The sequence below is a fragment of the Eleutherodactylus coqui genome, chromosome 13, assembly GCF_035609145.1.
Source record: "Eleutherodactylus coqui strain aEleCoq1 chromosome 13, aEleCoq1.hap1, whole genome shotgun sequence".
Lineage (NCBI taxonomy): Eukaryota > Metazoa > Chordata > Amphibia > Anura > Eleutherodactylidae > Eleutherodactylus > Eleutherodactylus coqui.
The window spans coordinates 99,506,299-99,529,980 of NC_089849.1; the positions used below are offsets into that span (position 1 = coordinate 99,506,299).

General features: G+C 43.5%; 1 protein-coding gene across 6 annotated transcripts in view; it reads right to left on the minus strand.

Moving 5' to 3' along the window:
* Positions 1-20,184: 20,184 nt before the first annotated feature.
* The window catches only part of GAS7 (growth arrest specific 7), a 206,752-nt gene continuing 203,254 nt past the window's right edge, over positions 20,185-23,682 (minus strand). For all 6 annotated transcript variants that reach the window (XM_066587924.1, XM_066587927.1, XM_066587928.1 and 3 more), the window contains 3 exons: positions 23,531-23,610; positions 22,628-22,726; positions 20,185-22,546 (listed from right to left, as the gene is read on the minus strand). In XM_066587924.1, the coding sequence (XP_066444021.1) occupies positions 22,433-22,546; positions 22,628-22,726; positions 23,531-23,610 (293 nt within the window). In that variant the 3' untranslated portion in view covers positions 20,185-22,432. The remainder of the gene's footprint in view (positions 22,547-22,627; positions 22,727-23,530; positions 23,611-23,682) is intronic.

Below are 23,682 nucleotides of genomic sequence, written 5' to 3' on the forward strand. Positions count from 1 at the left end.
GAATATAACTACTATAATACTGTCCCCTATGTACAAGAATATAACTACTATAATACTGCCCCCTATGTACAAGAATATAACTACTATAATACTGCCCCCTATATACCAGAATATAAGTACTATAATACTGCCCCCTATGTACAAGAATATACCTACTATGATACTGCCCCCTATGTACAAGAATATAACTACTATAATACTGCCCCCTATGTACAACAATATAACTACTATAATACTGCCCCCTATGTACAAGAATATAACGACTATAATACTGCCCCTATGTACAAGAAGATAACTACTATAATACTGCCCCCTATGTACAAGAATATAACTACTATAATACTGCTCCTATGTACAAGAATATAACTACTATAATACTGCCTCCCTATGTACAAGAATACAACTACTATAATACTGCCTCCCTATGTACAAGAATATAACTACTATAATACTGCCCCCTATGTACAAGAATATAACTACTATAATACTGCTCCTATGTACAAGAATATAACTACTATATAACTGCCTCCCTATGTACAAGAATACAACTACTATAATACTGCCTCCCTATGTACAAGAATATAACTACTATAATACTGCCTCCTATGTACAGTAATCTATCTACTATAATACTGCCCCCTATGTACAAGAATCTAACTACTATAATACTGCCCCCTATGTACAAGAATCTATCTACTATAATACTGCCCCCTATGTACAAGAATCTAACTACTATAATACTGCCCCCTATGTACAAGAATCTAACTACTATAATACTGCCCCCCTATGTACAAGAATATAACTGCTATAATACTGTCCCCTATGTACAAGAATATAACTACTATAATACTACTTCCTATGTACAAGAATATAACTACTATAATACTGCTCCTATGTACCAGAATATAACCACTATAATACTGCCTCCCATATACAAGAATATAACTACTATAATACTACTTCCTATGTACAAAAATATAACTACCATAATACTGCTCCTATGTACCAGAATATAACTACTATAATACTGTCCCCTATGTACAAGAATATAACTACTATAATACTGTCCCCTTATGTACAAAAATATAACTACTATAATACTGCTCCTATGTACCAGAATATAACTACTATAATATTGCCCCCTATGTACAAGAATATAACTACTATAATACTGCTCCTTATGTACAAGAATATAACTACTATAATACTGCCCCCTATGTACAAGAATATAACTACTATAATACTGCCCCCTATGTGCAAGATTATAACTACTATAATACTGCCCGCTATGTACAAGAATATAACTACTATAATACTGCCTCCTATGTACAAGAATATACCTACTATAATACTGACCCCTATGTACAAGAATATACCTACTATGATACTGCCCCCTATGTACAAGAATATAACTACTATAATACTGCCCCTATTTACAAGAATATAACTACTATAATACTGCCCCTATGTACAAGAATATAACTACTATAATACTGCCCCTATGTACAAGAATATAACTACTATAATACTGCCCCTATGTACAAGAATATAACTACTATAATACTGCCCCTATGTACAAGAATATAACTACTATAATACTGCCCCCTATGTACAAGAATATAACTACTATAATACTGCCCCTATGTACAAGAATATAACTACTATAATACTGCCCCTATGTACTAGAATATAACTTCTATAATACTGCCTCCTATATACAAGAATATAACTACTATCATACTACCCCCTATGTACCAGAATATAACTACTATAATACTGCCCATATGTACAAGAATATAACTACTATAATACTGCTCCTATGTACAAGAATATAACTACTATAATACTGCCCCCTATGTACCAGAATATAACTACTATAATACTGCTCCTATGTACAAGAATATAACTACTATAATACTGCCCCCTATGTACCAGAATATAACTACTATAATACTGCTCCTATGTACAAGAATATAACTACTATAATACTGCCTCCTATGTACCAGAATATAACTAGTATAATACTGTCCCCTATGTACAAGAATATAACTACTATAATACTGCTCCTATGTACAAGAATATAACTACTATAATACTGCTCCTATGTACAAGAATATAACTACTATAATACTGCTCCTATGTACAAGAATATAACTACTATAATACTGCCTCCTATGTACCAGAATATAACTAGTATAATACTGTCCCCTATGTACAAGAATATAACTACTATAATACTGCCTCCTATGTACAAGAATATAACTACTATAATACTGCCCCCTATGTACAAGAATATAACTACTATAATACTGCCCCTATGTACAAGAATATAACTACTATAATACTGCCTCCTATGTACAAGAATATAACTACTATAATACTGCCTCCTATGTACAAGAATATAACTACTATAATACTGCCCCCTATGTACAAGAATATAACTACTATAATACTGCCCCCTATGTACAAGAATATAACTACTATAATACTGCCCCCTCTGTACAAGAATATAACTACTATAATACTGCTCCTATGTACCAGAATATAACTACTATAATACTGCTCCTATGTACAAGAATATAACTACTATAATACTGCCCCCCTATGTACAAGAATATAACTACTATAATACTGCCTCCTATGTACAAGAGTATAACTACTATAATACTACCCTTTATGTGCAAGGATTTAAGTACTATAATACCACTCTCTACAGTCACATCCAGTGCTCTTATTTTCTCCTTGCATTCCACAGAGAAGCCCTCCCCATATAATATAGACAGCGCTATTCACTTTCTTACACATCTTTGCTTCCCCAAAATAGAAGTGCATTGAAAGCTTTCCTCTCTTCATCAGTATAGTCGTACTCAGAGCTTCCCCCCTTTACCCACATCAATACTGCAGTCAACTCTTTCCCCCTAAGTTTCACATTCAAACCTCACCGCACCCTCCACAGGAGCCAGGTGCTGACACCTCCCTCAGTGGTCTAATCACAATCAGAGCTTTCCTCTGCCCCATCAGTATAATCACAATCAAAGCCTCTCCATTCCCCTTCAGTATACTCACAATCAAAGCTTCTTCTCTCCACCCACCAGTCACATTGTGAGGATCCCAAACAGCTCTTATTACATAATTGTCTGGTGCAAAGGGGAACAGCAGAAGTTCGGGGCAGAATAGAGGTGGACTTGCGGCAGCTTCTGTTGGGCAGTGTGTGCCAGGATTGAGTCATCTAACAGATCTGCCCAGCATGAGGCACATTTGCTAGATTCAGAAGAAAACTTTCTAGTACTACAGCCACAACAGTGTGGCAGCTAGCAAATGATGACAAGACTGAAAAATCTTGTCACCATTTGCAAAATTTCAGGTGCTTTGTTAATTTTTTTGGTTGCCATTCGTAGCCCAGCATTAACTCTAACAACTCTTCTAACTGAACTTGATACAGTTCACTTCCCAGAAGAATGGATGAGCAAAACTATGGGCACTGAAGAGTCACGACTCCCATTCACAATTGTGTTCACTACCTACAACCAATGAAGGCCTTGAAAACCATAACAGAAAAGGTCTATACCCATGAATCCAAGAGCTTAACCACCTAGCCAGGTAGCAGCCCACTGTTCCACACAATAGAGATAGCCATGTCAATCAACCAAACCACTACATGAAAAGTAAAAACATTCAGGGTGAATGTCACCTGCAGAACCGCCAGTGATGGCAAACCTTTTTAGAGACTTAGTGCCCAAACTGCAACCCAAAACCCACTGATTTATAGCAAAGTGCCAACATGTCAGGGGCGGGGCTTATCACGGCGTATGATTATTCCTACATAGATATAAAAAGGACAAGGTTGATTCAAAATAGACAGGGAGGAACGCCCTTTCTGGAGCACTGCAGTACCATTGGTGCGAATTTGGACTGGAAATCAGCTGCATACCCACAGTGCAGCGTCTGAGCAGCAGGCTCCAAGCTGAGGAGATGGCAGGGTAAATTAGGCCTTGTCACGGGGCCCATCTCCTTCCCTGGGGGGTAGCTCAAGACCTAACCAAGTTACTGCTAGGGAAGGTCACAGGGAAAAAGTAACTAGCAGTTACCTTGAAGCTCTTTGTCACTCGTGACGCCACCCCTTCCATCCTCTGCAGTGAATCCTGAAGTTGTAATAAATAGTCCACACACAGGGACAACTTTCTGGACAAACCAGGAACAGTCGGCAATGTCCGTTTACTTTCACTTCAACAAAAGTTCCAACAAACAGTAGTTCGCCACAATTTATACCCCTAGAAGGTGGTGTGACAGGGAGGATCTCTCGGGGTACTCTGGACAATCCACAGTCCCAGTCATTTGTGTGATCCCGCTCCCGGCGACTTTTTACCTCCTACTCTCTACCGGTCAACACTCACGCTTCAGGTGCTTTTCGCTCTTTCCATCGCATTGGCACATCCTGGGTAGAGTAATCCCAGGCCAAGCTGACGAGCATCGCTCAGCTTCTTCCATTCTCCATGCACAGACCGACCTCAACTCAACACTCATTTGCAATATATAAAACATAGTCACATGACACACAACATAATACATTTCCCAGACATAACCCAGATATTAACCAATTCAGTGCTGCAGATGTGCAATAGACATCGGAAATGCACACTGTATGTAAGACACTCACAATACAATTGCACGAGACAAACACATAACACTATGGAGGAGCCCCACTAACTCTGGGCGACTACAACAGCATCACCTTACCAGTGGCGCCGCACCTGACCAGGTCACTAGGAACCAGAAGCCAAAGAGTGCTGACAGCAGGTAGCCTTTGGAGGAGGTGAGGGGGAGTGCTGCATAGTATGAAATCAGCTGCGGATACACAGTTTATTTTCAGTCAAAATCCGCACCAACAGTGCGGAAATTTCCACTATGGACATTCCGCAGCATTTTCACAACATTTTCTGTAAACATACTTTAAGTCAGCTAGAGGTATGCTGCCACATGTAGAGTAGTTTCAGCAGTAATCGTGTCCCCCACAGTGGTCTCAGCAGTAATAAAGTCCCCCGCAGTGGTCTCAGCAGTAATAGTGTCCCCCACAGTGGTCTCAGCAGTAATAGTGTCCCCCACAGTGGTCTCAGCAGTAATAGTGTCCCCCACAGTGGTCTCAGCAGTAATAGTGTCCCCCACAGTGGTCTCAGCAGTAATAGTGTCCCCCACAGTGGTCTCAGCAGTAATAGTGTCCCCCACAGTGGTCTCAGCAGTAATAGTGTCCCCCACAGTGGTCTCAGCAGTAATAGTGTCCCCCACAGTGGTCTCAGCAGTAATAGTGTTCCCCACAGTGGTCTCAGCAGTAATAGTGTTCCCCACAGTGGTCTCAGCAGTAATAGTGTCCCCCACAGTGATCTCAGCAGTAATAGTGTCCCCCACAGTGGTCTCAGCAGTAATAGTGTCCCCCACAGTGGTCTCAGCAGTAATAGTGTCCTCCACAGTGGTCTCAGCAGTAATAGTGTCCCCCACAGTGGTCTCAGCAGTAATAGTGTCCCCCACAGTGGTCTCAGCAGTAATAGTGTCCCCCACAGTGGTCTCAGTAGTAATAGTGTCCCCCACAGTGGACTCAGTAGTAATAGTGTCCCCCACAGTGGACTCAGTAGTAATAGTGTCCCCCACAGTGGACTCAGTAGTAATAGTGTCCCCCACAGTGGACTCAGTAGTAATAGTGTCCCCCACAGTGGACTCAGTAGTAATAGTGTCCCCCACAGTGGCGTTAGTAGTAATATTGACCCGCCACATTAGCCTCAGTAGTAACATTGACCCCCACAGTAGCCTCAGTAGTTATTACTAATAGTGCCCTCTATATTGGCCCCAGTAATATTAACCCCCAAAATAGCCCTAGTAGTAATAGCGCCCCACTCCCAATCCCAATCCATACACTTACCTCCCCCTTGTAGTCTAAGCACCACTCCTCCTCTTCTCGGCACTGCTGCGGGTGCACATATTGTTGAAGTGTGTGCACCCAGAATGCTTCCTCCCTTCTCCTCCTGCGGAACTAAAGTCAGAGTGTGCACCCAGGATCAGCACTGTACGCATATTTACTAACTTTGATATTTTGCAATATAATTGCATTTACAATTATCCGTGAAGGTACTTTGAACAGGTACAGGAAAATGCAGTACTAGGCAGGCAATTGAACACAATGAGAAATACAGTAACCTTTGACTTGATTAGGATCTGACTTCAACGCTCTTTCTCCTTTCCTATGAACTGACTTGACAGACAGACAGACAATATCCCCACTAGTTTTTCTAGTTGAAGGGTTGATTTAAGTTTCAATGAAGTGTAGATGAAGCAGAGTACAGAGTGGCTGTAGGGCTAATCTTGGCTTTGAATTCTCCAGGTAGCTATGACTCACTGTTAGTATAAGGCCGACCTCAGAAAGGCTCTCCTTCCCTCTGCTGTGGAATGCCAAGGGAACAGGTGTACACCACGCTCAACCTCAGAGGCAATGTGCTGCACTCCTTTAAGAGTACCTTCACCTCTGACACAACTGACTGCAGCCTGTCCTCTCTTATGCCTGGCTGACTCTGCCTAACTGCTCACTGACTCCTCCTTTTATCTCCTCTGTTTCTTTCCCACACTTTCTGGACTCCTCCCACTCTTGCAAAGGGACTTATGTTGTGGCTTTCCCGCCCTTGGACTCTGCACCAGTGAGATTGAAGCTGACTATCAGCTAATAGGACACCAGCTAACATCAGAGCTAAGCTCTAGGTTTAGTAGAGAGAAGGGGAGAAAGAGGGTCTCTCCTACAGACGGCACCTTCTATGACCGTGGATGGCACAGACAGGTGAGACAAGACTAGTGTTTGTGTTCTGTAGGACCCGCTGGGCCACTACAGTCCCCCCCACACTCAAATATGCAGCCACCCTCTGCTGTACATAGCTACGTGGGGCAGAAAGTTGTGCCTACCAGGTATGTGTGACAGTACATAAGTTTTGAGTTTGTACACTTGAAAGTGATTTGAGTAGACTCGTTGGGTTAGGACGGAATCCCAGCTCCCAGCTTGCTATGGGGCACCTACATAGTTCATCTCCCCAAAGGCAAACAGAATATGCATAGACATTTAATGCAATCAAGACATGAAAGAAAATGTACTGAATGGTAGACAACCTGTGAGGAAGGGAATTTGTGGTTAGGCAACAATCACAACATAACTTTAAAGTCCTGTGAAAAGTTTGCATGTGCCTCCGGGAAGAAAAACATGCAGCAGAAACAGCTTGATTCTTGGCAAACCTTCTGTTGCCACAAGGGTGTGCAAGAGTCCATAGAAAACATGACAAGTCCACTATGTGCTAGTGTGGTGCACTAATACAAGTGTCTCTGAAAAGAGGGTAGAAGAAAATGTAAGCATATAAAACAAACATCAACTGGTAGCAAGCTTCAAGTAATCTCTTAAGGCACATGACTTAAATTTTGCAATAACCTATGAACTGGAACTTTAGAACACGCTGAGTAGTCTCAGGGCACAGAGCTTGGTTGCAGCAAATGTTGCAATAAATATTTCCGCATCCATGGGATTGATAGGATGACTTTTTAATGAAAAAGTTTATTCAAGAAATCTTGGAGGGGATTGACTATGTATGGTTCTGGTAGATCTCCTGAGAATGGTGGGCAAAGCAGGTAACCTTCTGGAAGTTAGTACAAATTTGGATTGGGTAGATGGAGAAGAAGTAGTTGATGATGGGTTTGAAGTTGAAGGACTTGGTGACATTTCTGTAGAATTAAGTGGCGGTGCTTGATATACTAGACAAGAGAAAGGGTTGAGATAGCAGAGCAATTGATTTTCCAAGTCAAATGGAGAAGGACGTTCTGTGACTGATTTGGGAGTAGTTTTGAGGTTTCCTTCTTGATCTGAGGGGCTTTCTTCTGTTTTATGAACACCAAAGTGTCCAGACTGGTCATGATAGGAGAGTAGAACTTGACAGGCATCTCTACGGGAAATCACTATTTCATGAATGCAGTCTCCAGATGCGGTGGTCAATAGAACTTCTGAAGATGATGTTTTTCTTGAAGAATAGTCTTTGTCTGTGTTTCCATAGTCGTTGCAACTCAGGATCCATGGATTTGCGCAGAATGCCTTTTGGAATGGCTCCTGTAAGTAAGTGCACCTGGAGCTCACCAAAAGTCCGACTGTCCTGCTGGAGCAAGAGCTTTTTTTTTTTGAGAGTGTATTTTCTGGAGAACAGTTTGGATTAGTAGAGACTGCTCGACAGCTTTGTTGGGCTGGATGTGAGGTAAAGTCTGGCATTTCAAAGTCCTCCCAGATGTCGTCTTCAGGGGAATCGTCTATGAATTGAGGGAGTCAGGAGAGAGCGTCAGCATTTGCATTGCTTTTTTCCAGTGTGATATTTAACTTGGAAGGTGAAGTTGGCTAAGCGGGATAACCATCTTTGGTCCAGGATTTGCCAAATTCAAATGGGCAACCGGATTATTACCTGTGTAAGCAGTAAAAGTGGCAGCGGCTAGGTAGCCCTTAAATTTTTCGGTGACAGCCCAGACTAAAGCAAGAAATGCCGATTTGAAGACGCTGCAGTTCTGATCATTCCTCAACACCTTTTAATGAGCGACAGGCATATGCGACTACCCTTTACTTGCCCCCTAGCACTTGGCTAAACACTGCACCTAGGCCCTTGAAGTTCGTGTCTGTGTAAAGGTTAGAGGGGAGTGCATAATCAGGGTAGGCAAGGATTGGGGGGTAGGGAGTCTGGGGGGGGGGGGGGGGAGAAGTAGTCAGTCTTTCTTTAAGCACTTGGAAAGCCTGGCCGTGTTCTTTTTCCCACTTAATGGCAACTGGATGTCAGAAGAAATTTTCGCGGGCACCCAAAAGAGACCTTCAAAGGGGGCCGCGATCTGTGCAAACTTGGGAATAAAGCGTCTTTAGTACCCTACAAAACCTAGGAAGCTGCGGATGTCTTTAAGGGTCTATGGAGTAGGTTGTTTTTTTTACCACATCTACTTCATCAGGATCAGGGTATACCCCCTTGGCAAAGACAATGTGACCAAGATAGCGCACCAGGGTCTGCAACAGGTGGTCTTTAACAGAAGCTCGTGGGGCCTGGGATGCTGCAGGCACATTACTTTGCAGCGCTTCTAACATTTCAGTTTAGCAGTTTTTGATTATATTCATTCCCTGCATGATGATTGGTGCATTCTTGCCTGGTACATCTACCAGCAGCATCCCTTGCTGGTGTAGCTCTGCTTTCCCAGCTATAACTGTTGGCTCCTAGTACCCCACTACAGCTACGAATAGGCCATTGCTCACCACTACATTTATTAACTGTTTAGGCGGGCGGGCAGCTGAGGACTTTGGGGAACCAATATTTTTCAGTCACATTTTTGGATGGTGAAACAGAATAATTGGGTCAGAAGCGGCGCTCCAATGGTTGTGGAAATATAGAGAACAGAATTAGTATGGATAAAGACTCACCGCAACTGAACCGGTCCTATGGTTTAGAGACCGGTCAGTTCGTTGGTCCACGTAGGCCTTTCTAACCAAACTTAAAGTGGTGCACGTTGACGGTCCTAGGACATCCCCTAGGGGAGAGCAGCAGCGAGCGACTCCAAACAACCGTGTTGAGGAGGAAAGAAATGTATAATCAAAGTAGGAAAAAACTCACTTCATGCGCTCCGTCAAACTGCGTCAATGTATAGGGATCTTACTTGTTATGGGGTGCCTGGACTCCTGGCACCCCCAATATCCAAGAAAGCAGAAAACTCCAATGGAGCAGGCGTATTCCTCATAGGTCGATTTATTACATAAAAAACTTTTGCTTGAAAAAGGCTTGACAGAAGCCGAAACGCGTTGCAGCGCCAATTCACCAGTTTTTTATGTAATAAATCGACCTATGAGGAATACGCCTGCTCCATTGGAGTTTTCTGCTTTCTTGGATATTGGGGGTGCCAGGAGTCCAGGCACCCCATAACAAGTAAGATCCCTATACATTGACGCAGTTTGACGGAGCGCATGAAGTGAGTTTTTTCCTACTTTGATTATACATTTTTGGATGGTGGTGACTTGTGATCCAGTATCAATTAGAGCAGGCAGGGCATACCGTCCACAACAGGGTGACTTCTGGATGGGGGACTACGTATTTAGAAATTCCTTTCTGGATGTGTGGTCCTTCTTCCCAGGGGTCGCCTGTTTAAGCAGAAGAATGTGTTAAATCATATGTCCGTAATGTTGGCAATGTTCACAAAATTCACAAAATGGCCGTGAGGGGCGTGGATAACCTCCGACCGGCCGAGACGGTCCTGGTGGTAACCGGCGCTCGGGTAGTAATAGCTGAGACACCGAACGTGGGCTTTCAAACTCACTGACTTTCTGGCACAGCGCGGGAACGCTGTCAGTTTGATCATTTGCTTCTGCATTTCCAGCAGCACGGCAGATATATCATTGCTGAATTGCTCAGCCCGTCAGTAGACATTACGCTTATGAGGGCAGAATAAACTTTCGTCACATAAAACATTCATCCCCATTTTAAGCTCCTCCTCCTCAGCGGTTTGGGGCTTTGTACCCAGAAGAGTAATTGCCAGTTCCTTAAATTTAAAGAACGTACTATCGGGGTGCTGCACCTACAGCATCTTCAACTGGCTTCTGAGAGTCTCTGTTAACGAGCCCTCAATAAATGTTCCCCGAGTTCCTATTCTGCACCAGCGGACTCCTTAGGGTTGGCCCTTATTACGGCCTCCATGTCCTCCTGTAGGGACAGGGCGCACTCTCGCAAAGTCTTCCCAACTTTGTCTCTTGTTAAAGAAAGGTTTTTTAATTTCAGACATAGTGTGTACATCAAAAATTGTCTGTAATCTATCCATAATGTCCTCTACGTTTTTTCTGTGCGCGCACTGCCATATTTTGACTTCTCTGGCAGTGGGTCCTTCTAACTAACCCATGAGGATTTCTATCTTCTGTTCCGTTGCTATTGGGTATAAACTGAATACAGCACCCACTTTCCTCTTAAACTCTGAGGGGTATGGCGCTTACCACCGTACTTAAGCAGCCATGGCGCTCCTAGGCAATAAGGCCTTGTTAGCGGTGCTAGTAGTTACAGGGGCTGTATCAGGAGGCGCTACAATGACTGGCGTGGCAGCATCAGCTGGCACAGCAACTACTGCATGGTCTTCAATGACTGGTGGGTTGCCAGTGGGGTTGTTTCCAGCAACCGACATCCTATGAACTGACTTGACAGACAATCTCCCCACTAGTTATTCTAGAGGAAGGGTTGATTTACGTTTCAGTGAAGTGTAGATGAAGCAGAGTACAAAGTGGCTGTAGGGCTAATCCTGGCTTTGAATTCACCGAGTAGCTATGACTCACTGTTAGTAGAAGGTCGACCTCAAAAAGGCTCTCCTTCCCTCTGCTGTGGAATGCCAAGGGAACAGGTTTATACCTAGCTTGACCTTGGAAGGAATGTGTTGCACTGCTGACTTGCTTCTGTACACGTACCTCTTCCTCTCCAATACGACTGACTGCCACCTCTCCTCTTTCACGCTTGGCTGAGTCTGCCTAACTGCTGTCCCTACTTTTATCACCCGTTTCTTTCCCGCACTTTCTCGACTCCTCCCACTCTTGCATAGGGACTTGGGATGTGGCTTTCCCACCCTTGGACTCTGCACCAGTGAGATTGAAGCTGACCATCAGCCAATAGGACAACAGTTGACAGAGCGAAGCTCTAGGCTTCGTGGAGAGAAGGGGAGAAACAGGGTCTCCCCTACAGACGGCACCTTCTATGTCCGTGGATGGCACAGACAGGTGAGACAGGACTAGTGTTGGTGCGTGTGTTCTGTAGGACCCGCTGGACCACTACAGAGCTGTTGGCGCGAGTGCTGGCTGAAGGGGACTCTGCGTGCCCTCTCTGGCATGCGTGCCATAGGTTCACCACTACTGCCCTAGGTGCATAATAGCTTAAAATATGTAAGCAACTGATGAAAAAAAAATTGGTTTAAGGATTTGCATCTTTAAGAATCAAAAAGAGGATACCAAATGTTCTTGTGACTAAAAAGGAATTGGTTGCTGCTACAGAGTAAGATGGGTCACTGTGGATGCAGGGAGTCCCAATTACTACGTCCAAAAGCATCCAAAAACAAAAGGCCAGTAGTGAAGAAGATGACCTCCTCAGAGAAAAGACCGCCTGGGTGTGCAGTGTGGGGAAGACAATTTAAGGGGTTGGAAAAAAGGGCAGGGATTGCAGCCACCTGGTACCCTCAGAAAGGAAGAGGGCCTACCAGGCTGGAGCACACCGGCACAAGAAGAGAGGGTTTCTTCCTGAGCTGGTCAGTTTTAACATCTAGCTCGGACCACTCATCATTAAGCCATTGACTTATGGGCAGTCCTTGATCCTTCCATTATATGCATTTGAGCCTGCAACACAGACAGGATAGCGTGACTACAAAGGAAGCTCCAGGGATAACTCTCTGTATATGGACAGTGGCGTCACTAGAAGTTCCAAAGTTATGCATTTAATGGAAGTCAGTGATAATGGCCTCTGTGTGGAAATGGAATGGTATAGACAAGTTTAAAGGGTATGTTCACATGGCAGATTTGGCGCAGAATTTTCCACGTTGAACCCCTGCTGAAAAAAACTTCAAAATCTATGGCTATTTGCGAGGGCTTTGAAATTTGTTCCATCAGTGGGAGAAAATCCACGCACGGAATTCTGAAATGGAGAATGTTTCACTTCTTGATGCATATAAGGAAGATAGAACAATACTTCTGCAGCGCCACCTATTGGATGGCAGCATTCCTACAAATCAATGTGACTTTTTAACAAGTCTCAAAAATGATTAAGAAACCAAACCAGAATCCATACAACTATTCCAATCATTAACCCTTTCCAATCCATTTTGTATCCTGGTCGGCTTACTCTTTTTCTGCTGTGATACAACGGCGCTATATGCTGGCTAAAGCCAGTACTGCATGAGGTGACACATTGGATAGGCTCCGACAGCAGAGAGGCTGGCAATATACAGTAAGTGAACCCCAACAGATGTCTTCCAACATCAGAGCTGTACAGCTTTAAATCATAATGTCTTTAGACGTCAGACAGTGGGTATACGGCAAGTAGCCTTTCTGGAACACATATTAAACAGAAGCTGGACAGACATCTGTCTGTGATGATTTAGTCATCATGCACTGAGCAGGGGGGGGGGGGGGGGGGGGGGTCGGACCCGATGACCCTGGAGGTCTCTTCCAACCCTACCAGTCTGCGATATGGCAAAAAAGTGAAAAGTGATGTGGATGCAGCCTCAGGGCCATCTCACATAGGCGTATGTCGCCCACATATTACGTGTGTGTATTTTTCACGCGTTTGATAAAAGCCCAGTGATTTCTATTGGACCACTCACACCTGCTTTTTTTCCCACTCATGCACCAAAATAGGATATTCTACGCTTTTTTCACATAATATGTACGTTGTACACGTGGGGGGGGTTGAATACGCAACACATTTGTATGTACATTGCTGTGTATCATGTATTTTACACCCACCACCCACATGAGAGCCCTTATCACTGTGTTTTATCTTTGATGTTAGATAGGACTGCAGGTTATTTGCCAAGGACTGATAGATGAGGACTAAAAGTGAGTGGATTCATACAGCTCTGTGGAACAGGTTAGCAATATGGAAGATTCTGACACTTAGAGGCTGCAGTGATAATTGCAGCTTTTCATTTCTTTCCTGGGTGGCCTGTAAATGACAGGACTCTCCTGACCTCTTGTGGAACATTCAGGTATTTCAGCTCTGGATAGGAGTTTGGATCATTTCTACCGAGGGAGTGTTGCTAAATTCAACATCTATGATTTCCGCAGGTGACTGGAAACAATCATCCATAGCCTAAGGATGAAAATCATCCTGACACAAATCCGGGTTTGTTACAATATTTTAGCACAGATAATGCTTTGTAATGTAAACACGTCAGCAACATGTCCCCCCCCCCCCCCCCACTGTATTCTGTGATTGGTCCCATGATGCATGTTCATCTTTTGACTGGAAATCAAGTGGCAAGGCTGATGTCTTATGTCCCCAAACTCTCAAGATTGACACTTGTAAGAACATCCCTCCCCTAGAAGAAGTGGCCAGAATCAAAATGAAACTTCCTCTCTGTGATTGTAACAGTGATAGAAATGATTCCATATCAGAGCGAAAGCAGCATTTATTGTTGAGAAATGACCCCTTGAAGGGAGGCTCTAGTACCGTGTTGTACCGCCGCTAGCTTGGATACAAGATGTGATACAGGCAGGCATGGAGGCTCTAGTACCCTGTTGTACCACCTCTAGCTTGGATATAAGATATGATACGGGCGGGCATGGAAGCTCTAGTACCCTGTTGTACTGCCTCTAGCTTGTATACAAGATGTGATACGGGCAGGCATGGAGGCTCTAGTACCCTGTTGTACCGCCTCTAGCTTGGATACAAGATGTGATACAGGTGGACATGGAGGCTCTAGTACTTGGTTGTACCCCCTCCAGCTTGGATACAAGATGTGATACGGTCGGGCATGGAGGCTCTAGTGCCCTGTTGTACCACCTCTAGCTTGTATACAAGATGTGATACGGGCAGGCATGGAGGATCTAGTACCGTTGTACTGCCTCTAGTTTGCATACAAGTTGTGATATGGGCAGGCATGGAGGATCTAGTACCCTGTTGTACCACCTCTAGCTTGGATACAAGATGTGATACGGCGGGCATGAAGGCTCTAGTACCCTGTTGTACCACCTCTAGCTTAGATACAAGATGTGATACAGGCAGGCATGGAGGCTCTAGTACCCTGTTGTACCACCTCTAGCTTGGATACAAGATGTGATATGGGCGAGCATGAAGGCTCTAGTACCCTGTTTTACTACCTCTAGCTTGGATACAAGATGTGATACGGAGCTGCACATACAGAGGGCATGGAGACTCTAGTATCCTGTTGTACCACCTCTAACTTGGAAACAAGATGTGATATGGGTGGGTATGGAGGCTTTAGTACCCTGTTGTACCGCCTCTAGCTTGGATGCAAGATGTGATACAGATGGCATGGAGGTTCTAGTACCCAGTTATACCACCTCTTGCTCGGATACAAGATGTGATACAGGCAAGCATGGAGGCTCTAGTACCCTGTTGTACCATCTCTAGCTTAGATACAAAATGAGTTTCCATGCTCCAATACTCTGAGTCGTATAACAGGATTTAGTGTAAGGAGATTGTGATGTAAAAAAAAGTTATAGATATATGAATGAAAGCCCTCAATGACTAACTCACCATTAATTCTCTAACTTCCCAGTGTCATACAAACATGAGCTTTGGCAGGAACATTCGATAGATCCTAATTAGGAAAATGAAATGGGTCACAACTTGATTATTCAATTGTAATTGCAAAGGAAGTGCACCCCTATTTAACCCCTTCATGACGCGGCCCCCCTTTTTCGACCTCTCTACATACATACCCTGAGCAGGAAGAGGTTAATGTAACTAACCTTTGATGTACAAGCGTGAAATTTGGCACAATCATTCTTTAGGTCCTAAGTGAGGAGACTGGGACGGGGTGGCGCATTCTGCAGATGGACATCTGTACATGCAGCCCAAGAAGACTCTAACACTCCTCTATGTGTATACATATTTTATTCCTTGGTTCCTCTAAAGAAACCTTGACTTAATAAAATTTTCTGTGCGAACACGTAAACACCTGTATCAAATTAAATCGGGCAAAGCCGGGTATGTTAGCTAGTCTATATATACACACTACCGTTCAAAAGTTTGGGGGTCACCCAAACAATTTTGTGTTTTCCATGAAAAGTCACACTTATTCACCACCATGCGTTGTGAAATGAATAGAAAATAGCGTCAAGACATTGACAAGGTTAGAAATAATGATTTGTATTTGAAATAACATTGTTTTTACATCAAACTTTGCTTTCGTCAAAGAATCCTCCTTTTGCAGCAATTACAGCATTGCACACCTTTGACATCCTAGCTGTTAATTTGTTGAGGTAAGCTTGTGAAATTGCACCCCACGCTTCTAGAAGCATCTCCCACAAGTTGGATTGGTTGGATGGGCACTTCTGGCGTACCATACGGTCAAGCTGCTCCCACAACAGCTCAATGGGGTTCAGATCTGGTGACTGCGCTGGCCACTCCATTACCGATAGAATACCAGCTGCCTGCTTCTGCTGTAAATAGTTCTTGCACAATTTGAAGGTGTGTTTAGGGTCATTGTCCTGTTGTAGGATGAAATTGGTTCCAATCAAGCGCTGTCCACTGGGTATGGCATGGCGTTGCAAAATGGAGTGATAGCCTTCCTTATTCAGAATCCCTTTTACCCTGTACAAATCTCCCACCTTACCAGCACCAAAGCAACCCCAGACCATCACATTACCTCCACCATGCTTAACAGATGGCGTCAGGCATTCTTCCAGCATCTTTTCATTTGTTCTGCGTCTCACAAACGTTCTTCTTTGTGATCCAAACACCTCAAACTTGGATTCATCCGTCCACAACACTTTTTTCCAGTCTTCCTCTGTCCAATGTCTGTGTTCTTTTGCCCATCTTAATCTTTTTCTTTTATTGGCCAGTCTCAGATATGGCTTTTTCTTTGCCACTCTGCCCTGAAGCCCAAAATCCCGCAGCCGCCTCTTCACTGTAGATGTTGACACTGGTGTTTTGCGGGTACTATTTAATGAAGATGCCAGTTGGGTACCTGTGAGGCGTCTGTTTCTCAAACTAGAGACTCTAATGTGCTTATCTTCTTGCTTAGTTGTGCAACGCGGCCTCCCACTTCTTTTTCTACTTTGGTTAGAGCCTGTCCTCTGAAGGGAGTAGTACACACCGTTGTAGGAAATCTTCAATTTCTTAGCAATTTCTCGCATGGAATAGCCTTCATTTCTAAGAACAAGAATAGACTGTCGGGTTTCAGATGAAAGTTCTCTTTTTCTGGCCATTTTGAGCGTTTAATTGACCCCACAAATGTGATGCTCCAGAAACTCAATCTGCTCACAGGAAGGTCAGTTTTGTAGCTTCTGTAACGAGCTAGACTGTTTTCAGATGTGTGAACATGATTGCACAAGGGTTTTCTAATCATCAATTAGCCTTCTGAGCCAATGAGCAAACACATTGTACCATTAGAACACTGGAGTGATAGTTGCTGGAAATGGGCCTCTATTCACCTTTGTAGATTTTGCACAAAAAAACAGGCATTTGCAGCTAGAATAGTCATTTACCACATTAGCAATGTATAGAGTGCATTTGTTTAAAGTTAGGACTAGTTTAAAGTTATCTTCATTGAAAAGTACAGTGCTTTTCCTTCAAAAATAAGGACATTTCAATGTGACCCCAAACTTTTGAACGGTAGTGTATATGAAGGCGAAAGCCCTCAGCAGCTGAATCACTCACCGATTCACACCACTAATTCTCTACTTCCCGATGTCATACAAGCGTGAAATTTAGCAGGAGCAGTCTTTCGGTCCTAAATAGGAGAAGTAAAAGGGGTCAAAACTCGATTATTCAATGCTAAGTGCAAAAGTATTAGCACCCCTATGTAATGTACCTAATCTAATTCTCCAACTTCCCAGCGTCGTACAAACATGAAATTTGGCAGGAGAATTCTTTAGTAACATAGTTTGTTAGGCTGAATGAATACAATGTCCATCTAGTTCAGCCTGTTTTAACCCCCTTGTTAATCCAGAGGAAGGCAAAAAAAAAACAAGAGGCAGGAACCAATTAGCCCATTCAACCTTTTGGGACTTTAGGCCCTAAAGAGGAAAAGTAAAGGGGTCACAACTTGATTATTCAATGCTATTTGCAAAAGTAAGAGCACCCCTATGTAATGTAACTTGCCGATGTTGTACAAATGTATAATTTAGCACACATTCTTTAGGTCCTAAATAGGAGAAGTATAGGGGATTCACAACTCAATTATTCAATGCTAATTGCAAAAGTAAGTGCACCTCTATATAACATAATTTTCCCAGTGATGTACGAGCGTGAAATTTGGCATGCTGTGTCGGGACTCGACCAAGGTGTTGCTGGGGGAGAACAAGGGGATAGTAACCAGAGGTTATCTGTAGTCCAATTGTCACTTGTGATGCCCCAGTTCTGTCCTCTGCAGCGGATCTCCCAGATTTAATAAAGTAGTTCCCACACAGGGTATCTTCTGAACAAGAACCGGGAATGGTTGATTCGGTTAACTTCAACGCTTGAACTTATATTCAAATAAAACAGTCTTTGTACAGGGTATTAGTGTATCTTGACGCCACCAGCAAGTGCTAGTGGAGTCAAGATTGACAGGGGGTTACGCCCCCTGTATGCGATTCGCTGCGTAGCTGGCAAGTCAGTAGGTCGTGGAACGGCACAGCACATCTTCTTAGAAGGCATACTTTGTGCTCCGTTGCAGCCCATGATGCAAGGGGCTAACGGAGTTACAGGACGAAAGGCCAGTAAAAGTTTTTCCTGAGCGTGGCCTTCAAAGAAGCGGCGTAAGCAGTTTTTTTCAGCGTCCCCCCTACCCATTGCCGCAGTTCACCTTCATATCAAGGGCGCAGGAGGGATGGCACAGCGGCGTTGGAAAGGACTCTGATAGCCGACCGGCGGAAGTGTTCAGCAAGATCAGTGGATGGATCCTTGTGGCACGTTGAACATCAGCAGGAGCCTCTGTGTCCGCGGCTAAACATGGCTTGTAAGTATGCGGCGGGGAACTGGCATAATGGAGCACACAGGCGTCGGGCTGTTCTGAGCACCCAGCCCACTAGACTCACACAATACAGTGGCGCCGGTGCTCAGGAAGCCCTCGCCCTCCGGCAACCGGGAGGAAGCCCCCACACAAGCAGCGCGGCAAGCGAATCAGAGGAGAAGCCTGTGCATTGCTTGTTGCCTTCCCTGGTGGGTTATGGTGAGGGTTGCTTTTCTTCATACAGCTCATATTGTAAGGCTACATGGAAACATTACCCTCACCCTAATCTACCTGTGCCGGCTGCAAGCTTTGCACACAGTGCAGCTAGGACCTTCGTACCTTGGGCCAATCGGGAGCTAGGGATGTGACAGAGTCATCCCACCTGTCAAACCCCTACTTCCTGGTGGCATTAAGATACACTAATACCTTTGTACAGTAGCCAATTATCATGGTGCAGCAGGGAGGATTCTCGGGGCATTTGTATAATCCACAGTCTAAGTTATCTGTGAGATTTCTCTCCTGGAAAACTCTCTCTCTCCTATCATGCACTCACGTTCCTCTCGCTTAGTAGCGCTTTTTCATTGCTCCGGATGCATGTGGTACTGGTGCTGTACACCCACACATGTCCATTATGTCCGGGCTGTCACTCTCATTACACATGAGAAGCCATAAGTAGTCTCTTTGCAGGGCCAGGCCCTGGTGGGAATAACAAACAGACCACCTTCCCGACTCTTGCATGTCTCTGGCATACGCTAACTCTCACAGACACTCGCCGACTGACTTGCATTGAATTCAGCAAACACAAATATCCAACCACATCACATGACACACACAAAACGATACATTTTCAGACAGGACAGAACATACCAGACATTATCCCATTCAGTCCTGCAGCCATGCAATACACATAAATCAAAATGCACTCCACAAACAAGACACTGACAACACAATGGCACAAGACACAGAACATTATGGAGGGGCCCTATTAACTCTCGGCCACTATAGTCACGACAATCTAACTGATCTGTGTGTGTATATACAGAGGAGAATCTACCTCATCTCCATGAGTATATACTGAGCAGAATCTAACTGACCTCTATGTGCATATCCTGAAAAGTACATAAGAAAGCAGCCATGGACTGCAGGGATGGAGCCTTTAAGGCTAAGAAAGGGCTTTAACCTCCAGTCTGGGTGTAAATTTGAATAAAAAGGGGTGTTGCCTTTATGGGTAAAAAGTGAGGAGAGTGGGAGGGGTGGTACATTCTGCAGAGGGTCATCGGTACATGCAGTCTGAGGAGAATCTAACGCTCCTCTATGTGTATAGATCGTTTATTCCTCGTTCCTCTGAAGTAACCACAACTTCATGAACATTTTCCATGCGAATAACAGGTAAACACCGATGCCAAATTAACTTAGGACAAGCCAGGTATATCAGCAAATTCTGTATATACGGACACTACACAGTACAACAACTCTGTATACATGATGACAAATAAAACCAAGAGTCAGATCTGGTTATACAGATGATTTATTAGAGCTCTGAATATATAGCGGGAGTCTCCTCCGTTCAGTTTCCTGGCTGCCTGTTTAGTTTTTTTTAATACTTTTTTTTCTACTTTTGTCAATAAATTCTCCCGTATCAGTTTCATTCTGAGATTTCAATGACACCACAACTTTACAAAAACGGGAAACAACGGACACAATTCTCCGCTTCATCTGATTAAATTAGTTTTATAGACTCTGAAAATTTTTGTCTTTTACATTAGATCTGTACAAAGTGGGGAAAAGGTGAAAGGTGTGTTTATGAGGAATGGGGGCCTAGCATTAGGCTGGCACAAGGGGGAAAATACCAGGCTTTAGAAATCTGTTATATTACAGGGGGTAGGGAGAATATACACAGATAGCGACAATATACACTATTTAGGCAAGTCATAAACAAGATGAGGCAACGGGGGCTGGATTGTAAATCAGATGAACTTCTGCTCATTTATCAGTAATAGTGATTTTCTTAATAAAAAGAAAAACTTTTTACAAATTTTTTTTTTTTAACAGAATTTTTGGTTTATCATAGTAATTGGCCATTAGACTCATAAGATTGGGGGACTTTTTTATGACTAGAATATCACAGGCCATTGTTAATTTGAAAGTGCGGTAGAGCAAGATGCGCCAGATTTATTAAGAAGCAGAAGCCTTTTAATAAAGTTGCCACACCTTTTAGCTGGTCATGCACCAGGAAATCAAATCTACACTAAAAATGAACAAAGTCAGTCACAAATGTAGCATGCACAAAAATTTGCAATTTTTTTTTTTTGCAGTACACTGCGGCAAAGACATTTATAAACTCCCCCCATATTCTTTTCAGCACATAATGAACTATTGAATAGAAATGTCCAAGCGGAGTCCACAGAGCAGCTGTCAGAAGTGAATAGACCGATGCCTTTGATTGACTCTGCACCATCTCCTTCTGAGAGGTAATCTGCAGCCTACATGCCTCTTTCCCAGTTTCATATATAACCTATTGCCCAGGAAATTCTGTATCAAAAATTTCCAAAAATATTTCCTTTAAAGTTGCCCCAAACAGTAGAAAGGCTACTCAAAAACAGATCAAAATAGAAATTAATCTTGTGCAGTTGGTTTTCCGGCTGTCACTTCCCCTCCTTCATGTTGCACTCCAGCACAAAGTATTATGGTCCTGAGCATAGAACACTTTTGGGAAAGGCAGATTCAGTAGCTTGAAAAGTCAAGGAGGGGGTCAATAGGAATAATAGGCTCATGATGTGCTTTCTTTCAACCAGAACTGGACTAAAAAAACATAAGAGCAAAAATGAAAAAAAACTAAACATTTCTATGTCTCCACCACAGTGCCTAGGTGGCCCAAGTTTGTTGGAGAGAGGCTTCTGATTGATCTTACGTGGCCTGAAGATTTAGGACCATGATACTTTGTGGCAAGGAACCACATTCAAACCCCTTCAAAACTAGCAGGTCTATTGTTCTTAGAACAAAGTCAAGAGTGGGTGTTCAGCTGGGGTGGCTACAGACGTTCTCAGAATAGGGCAAACATTTTCCATGTGGCGCTCCAAGAATTCTTTGAACAACAACGGACACCATTGTTGGTCATCTTGGTTAAGCTGGGTCTTCATCTACAACAAGTTAAACTATAGTGTGCTAAGGGTCCAACCGAGTTGGGGAGATTTGAGGTCCTAGCCCAACTCTTAGTAATCCCTCTTAATGGTAGGCATTCCTTCACCCACAGAGGGCGTGCGTCCAAAACGTCTAGGTATCATGGGAGCCCAGAGCCCATTCCCTTTTGGTATTGACTTGAGAACAATTGTACTTACTAGTTTAACTGTTTTAGGGCTGAAAGAACTCACCATGGCAGTCATTTCTGTGACGTTTTAGTCTCTTAGTTTATTACTACTTATATAATGATTTTTTAATTACTTTCTATAATTGTTTTTATTAGACAGGTAATAGGTTTTATGTATGTGACAACATCCAGTGTGGCACAAGCTTTAAGGTTTCCTGCCAGAGAAGCTAAGCTGGTTGGCACCACACATGACACGGCACATGAAACCAGTCAATTTTGCATTAATTGAACCAAAGACAAACCAATCCCAGTGTCCCCTATTCCAAAAATAATGATTTGGTAACTCGGCAAGGAATGACCTTGTATATTTTACAGCAATGTACAATACCCCGGCAGCAGCCATATAAAGAACTCTCCAAACCAAGGAATTGGCAAAAATACATAAAAAACAGTCTATATGTCCATGTCAATGGGTCGGATGTTGCCCGTCTTGTGCTCCTTCACCCACAATTCCCTGTCTTTGGCAGGATCGACTTTCTGGAGCAGCTGGTCCACGGGTTCCACCGTCTGCAAGGATTGAGCAAACATGCAGGTTACCCAATATTTTTTACGTTTTGTGACTGTACTGAGGAGACATCTGGTACTTACGCTTTGGTTGAACATGTCTGTTTCATGCCGTAGTTGTGTGTACTGACAGAGATGCTGACGGATCACCTCCACCCGCTCAACTTCCAGTCTTTCCAGTTCCTGAGGGACAGAAAAAAAAAAAAAAAACACAGGATGCTCCATTACTCTGGTGTTATAGTATTGGGTGTAGTTAGGCTCATATACTACCTATTCATTCATCCTAAAGGAGAACTATCATTTACTTTTCGGCTAAACAATGATTTTAAGGTGAGCTTAAAATCCATTGTTTAGCTAAAGAGAAGACAACAGAGACCGCACGCTGTGTTCTGAACAGGAGTTGGAGATTACTTTGTATTCTGCCGACAGCCTGTTCGAGAATAAAGGAACTATGTGCAGAGCTCAGAGCACATGTGGTGCTCTGCAAACAGCTCCTGGAGGCCCTTACATGCAAATTAGGCTGATAAAGTGTTAATGGACCTTAGTGTCCATTACCACTTTATGCTAAATGATCGCTAAAACGGTCACTCCATCAATCGTTTGAAAGATTGTGTGTAAATGGGCTTTAAGGCTTTGAGCAACTTTGGCAAGGGCCAAATTGTGATGGCTAGGTTACTGGGTCAGATCATCTCCAAAGTAGTAGGTCTTGTGGGATGTTTCTGGATCAGCAATTGTCCTTCCTTGGGCCACTTTTTGGTAGGTACTAATCACTGTACAAAACCACTGTATTCCAGGAACAGGATCATAAGTGCCCACAGGGCCGGCCAACTGGGTGTGAAAGTGATGCAATTTCATTGTCTGCTATGGAAATGCTCTAGGATTATATGAATGTTCTCGTTTCCTCCTGAGGCATGATGGGACATTCAGAATAAAAGTAAAGGGGAACTGAAAACTGAGAGTTTTTAGCACCCATAACTGGAGACTTACCAAGGTGGTTGTTACCATCTCCTCAAACCACTTGGATTGTGCTTGGTTGTAGAGGTCCACACATCTCATGAGGTCATCTCCTGCAAAAAGAAGATTGAGAACATGACGACATGATATGCATTAGACTGCTTTCACACCTGCGTTAGGGTCAG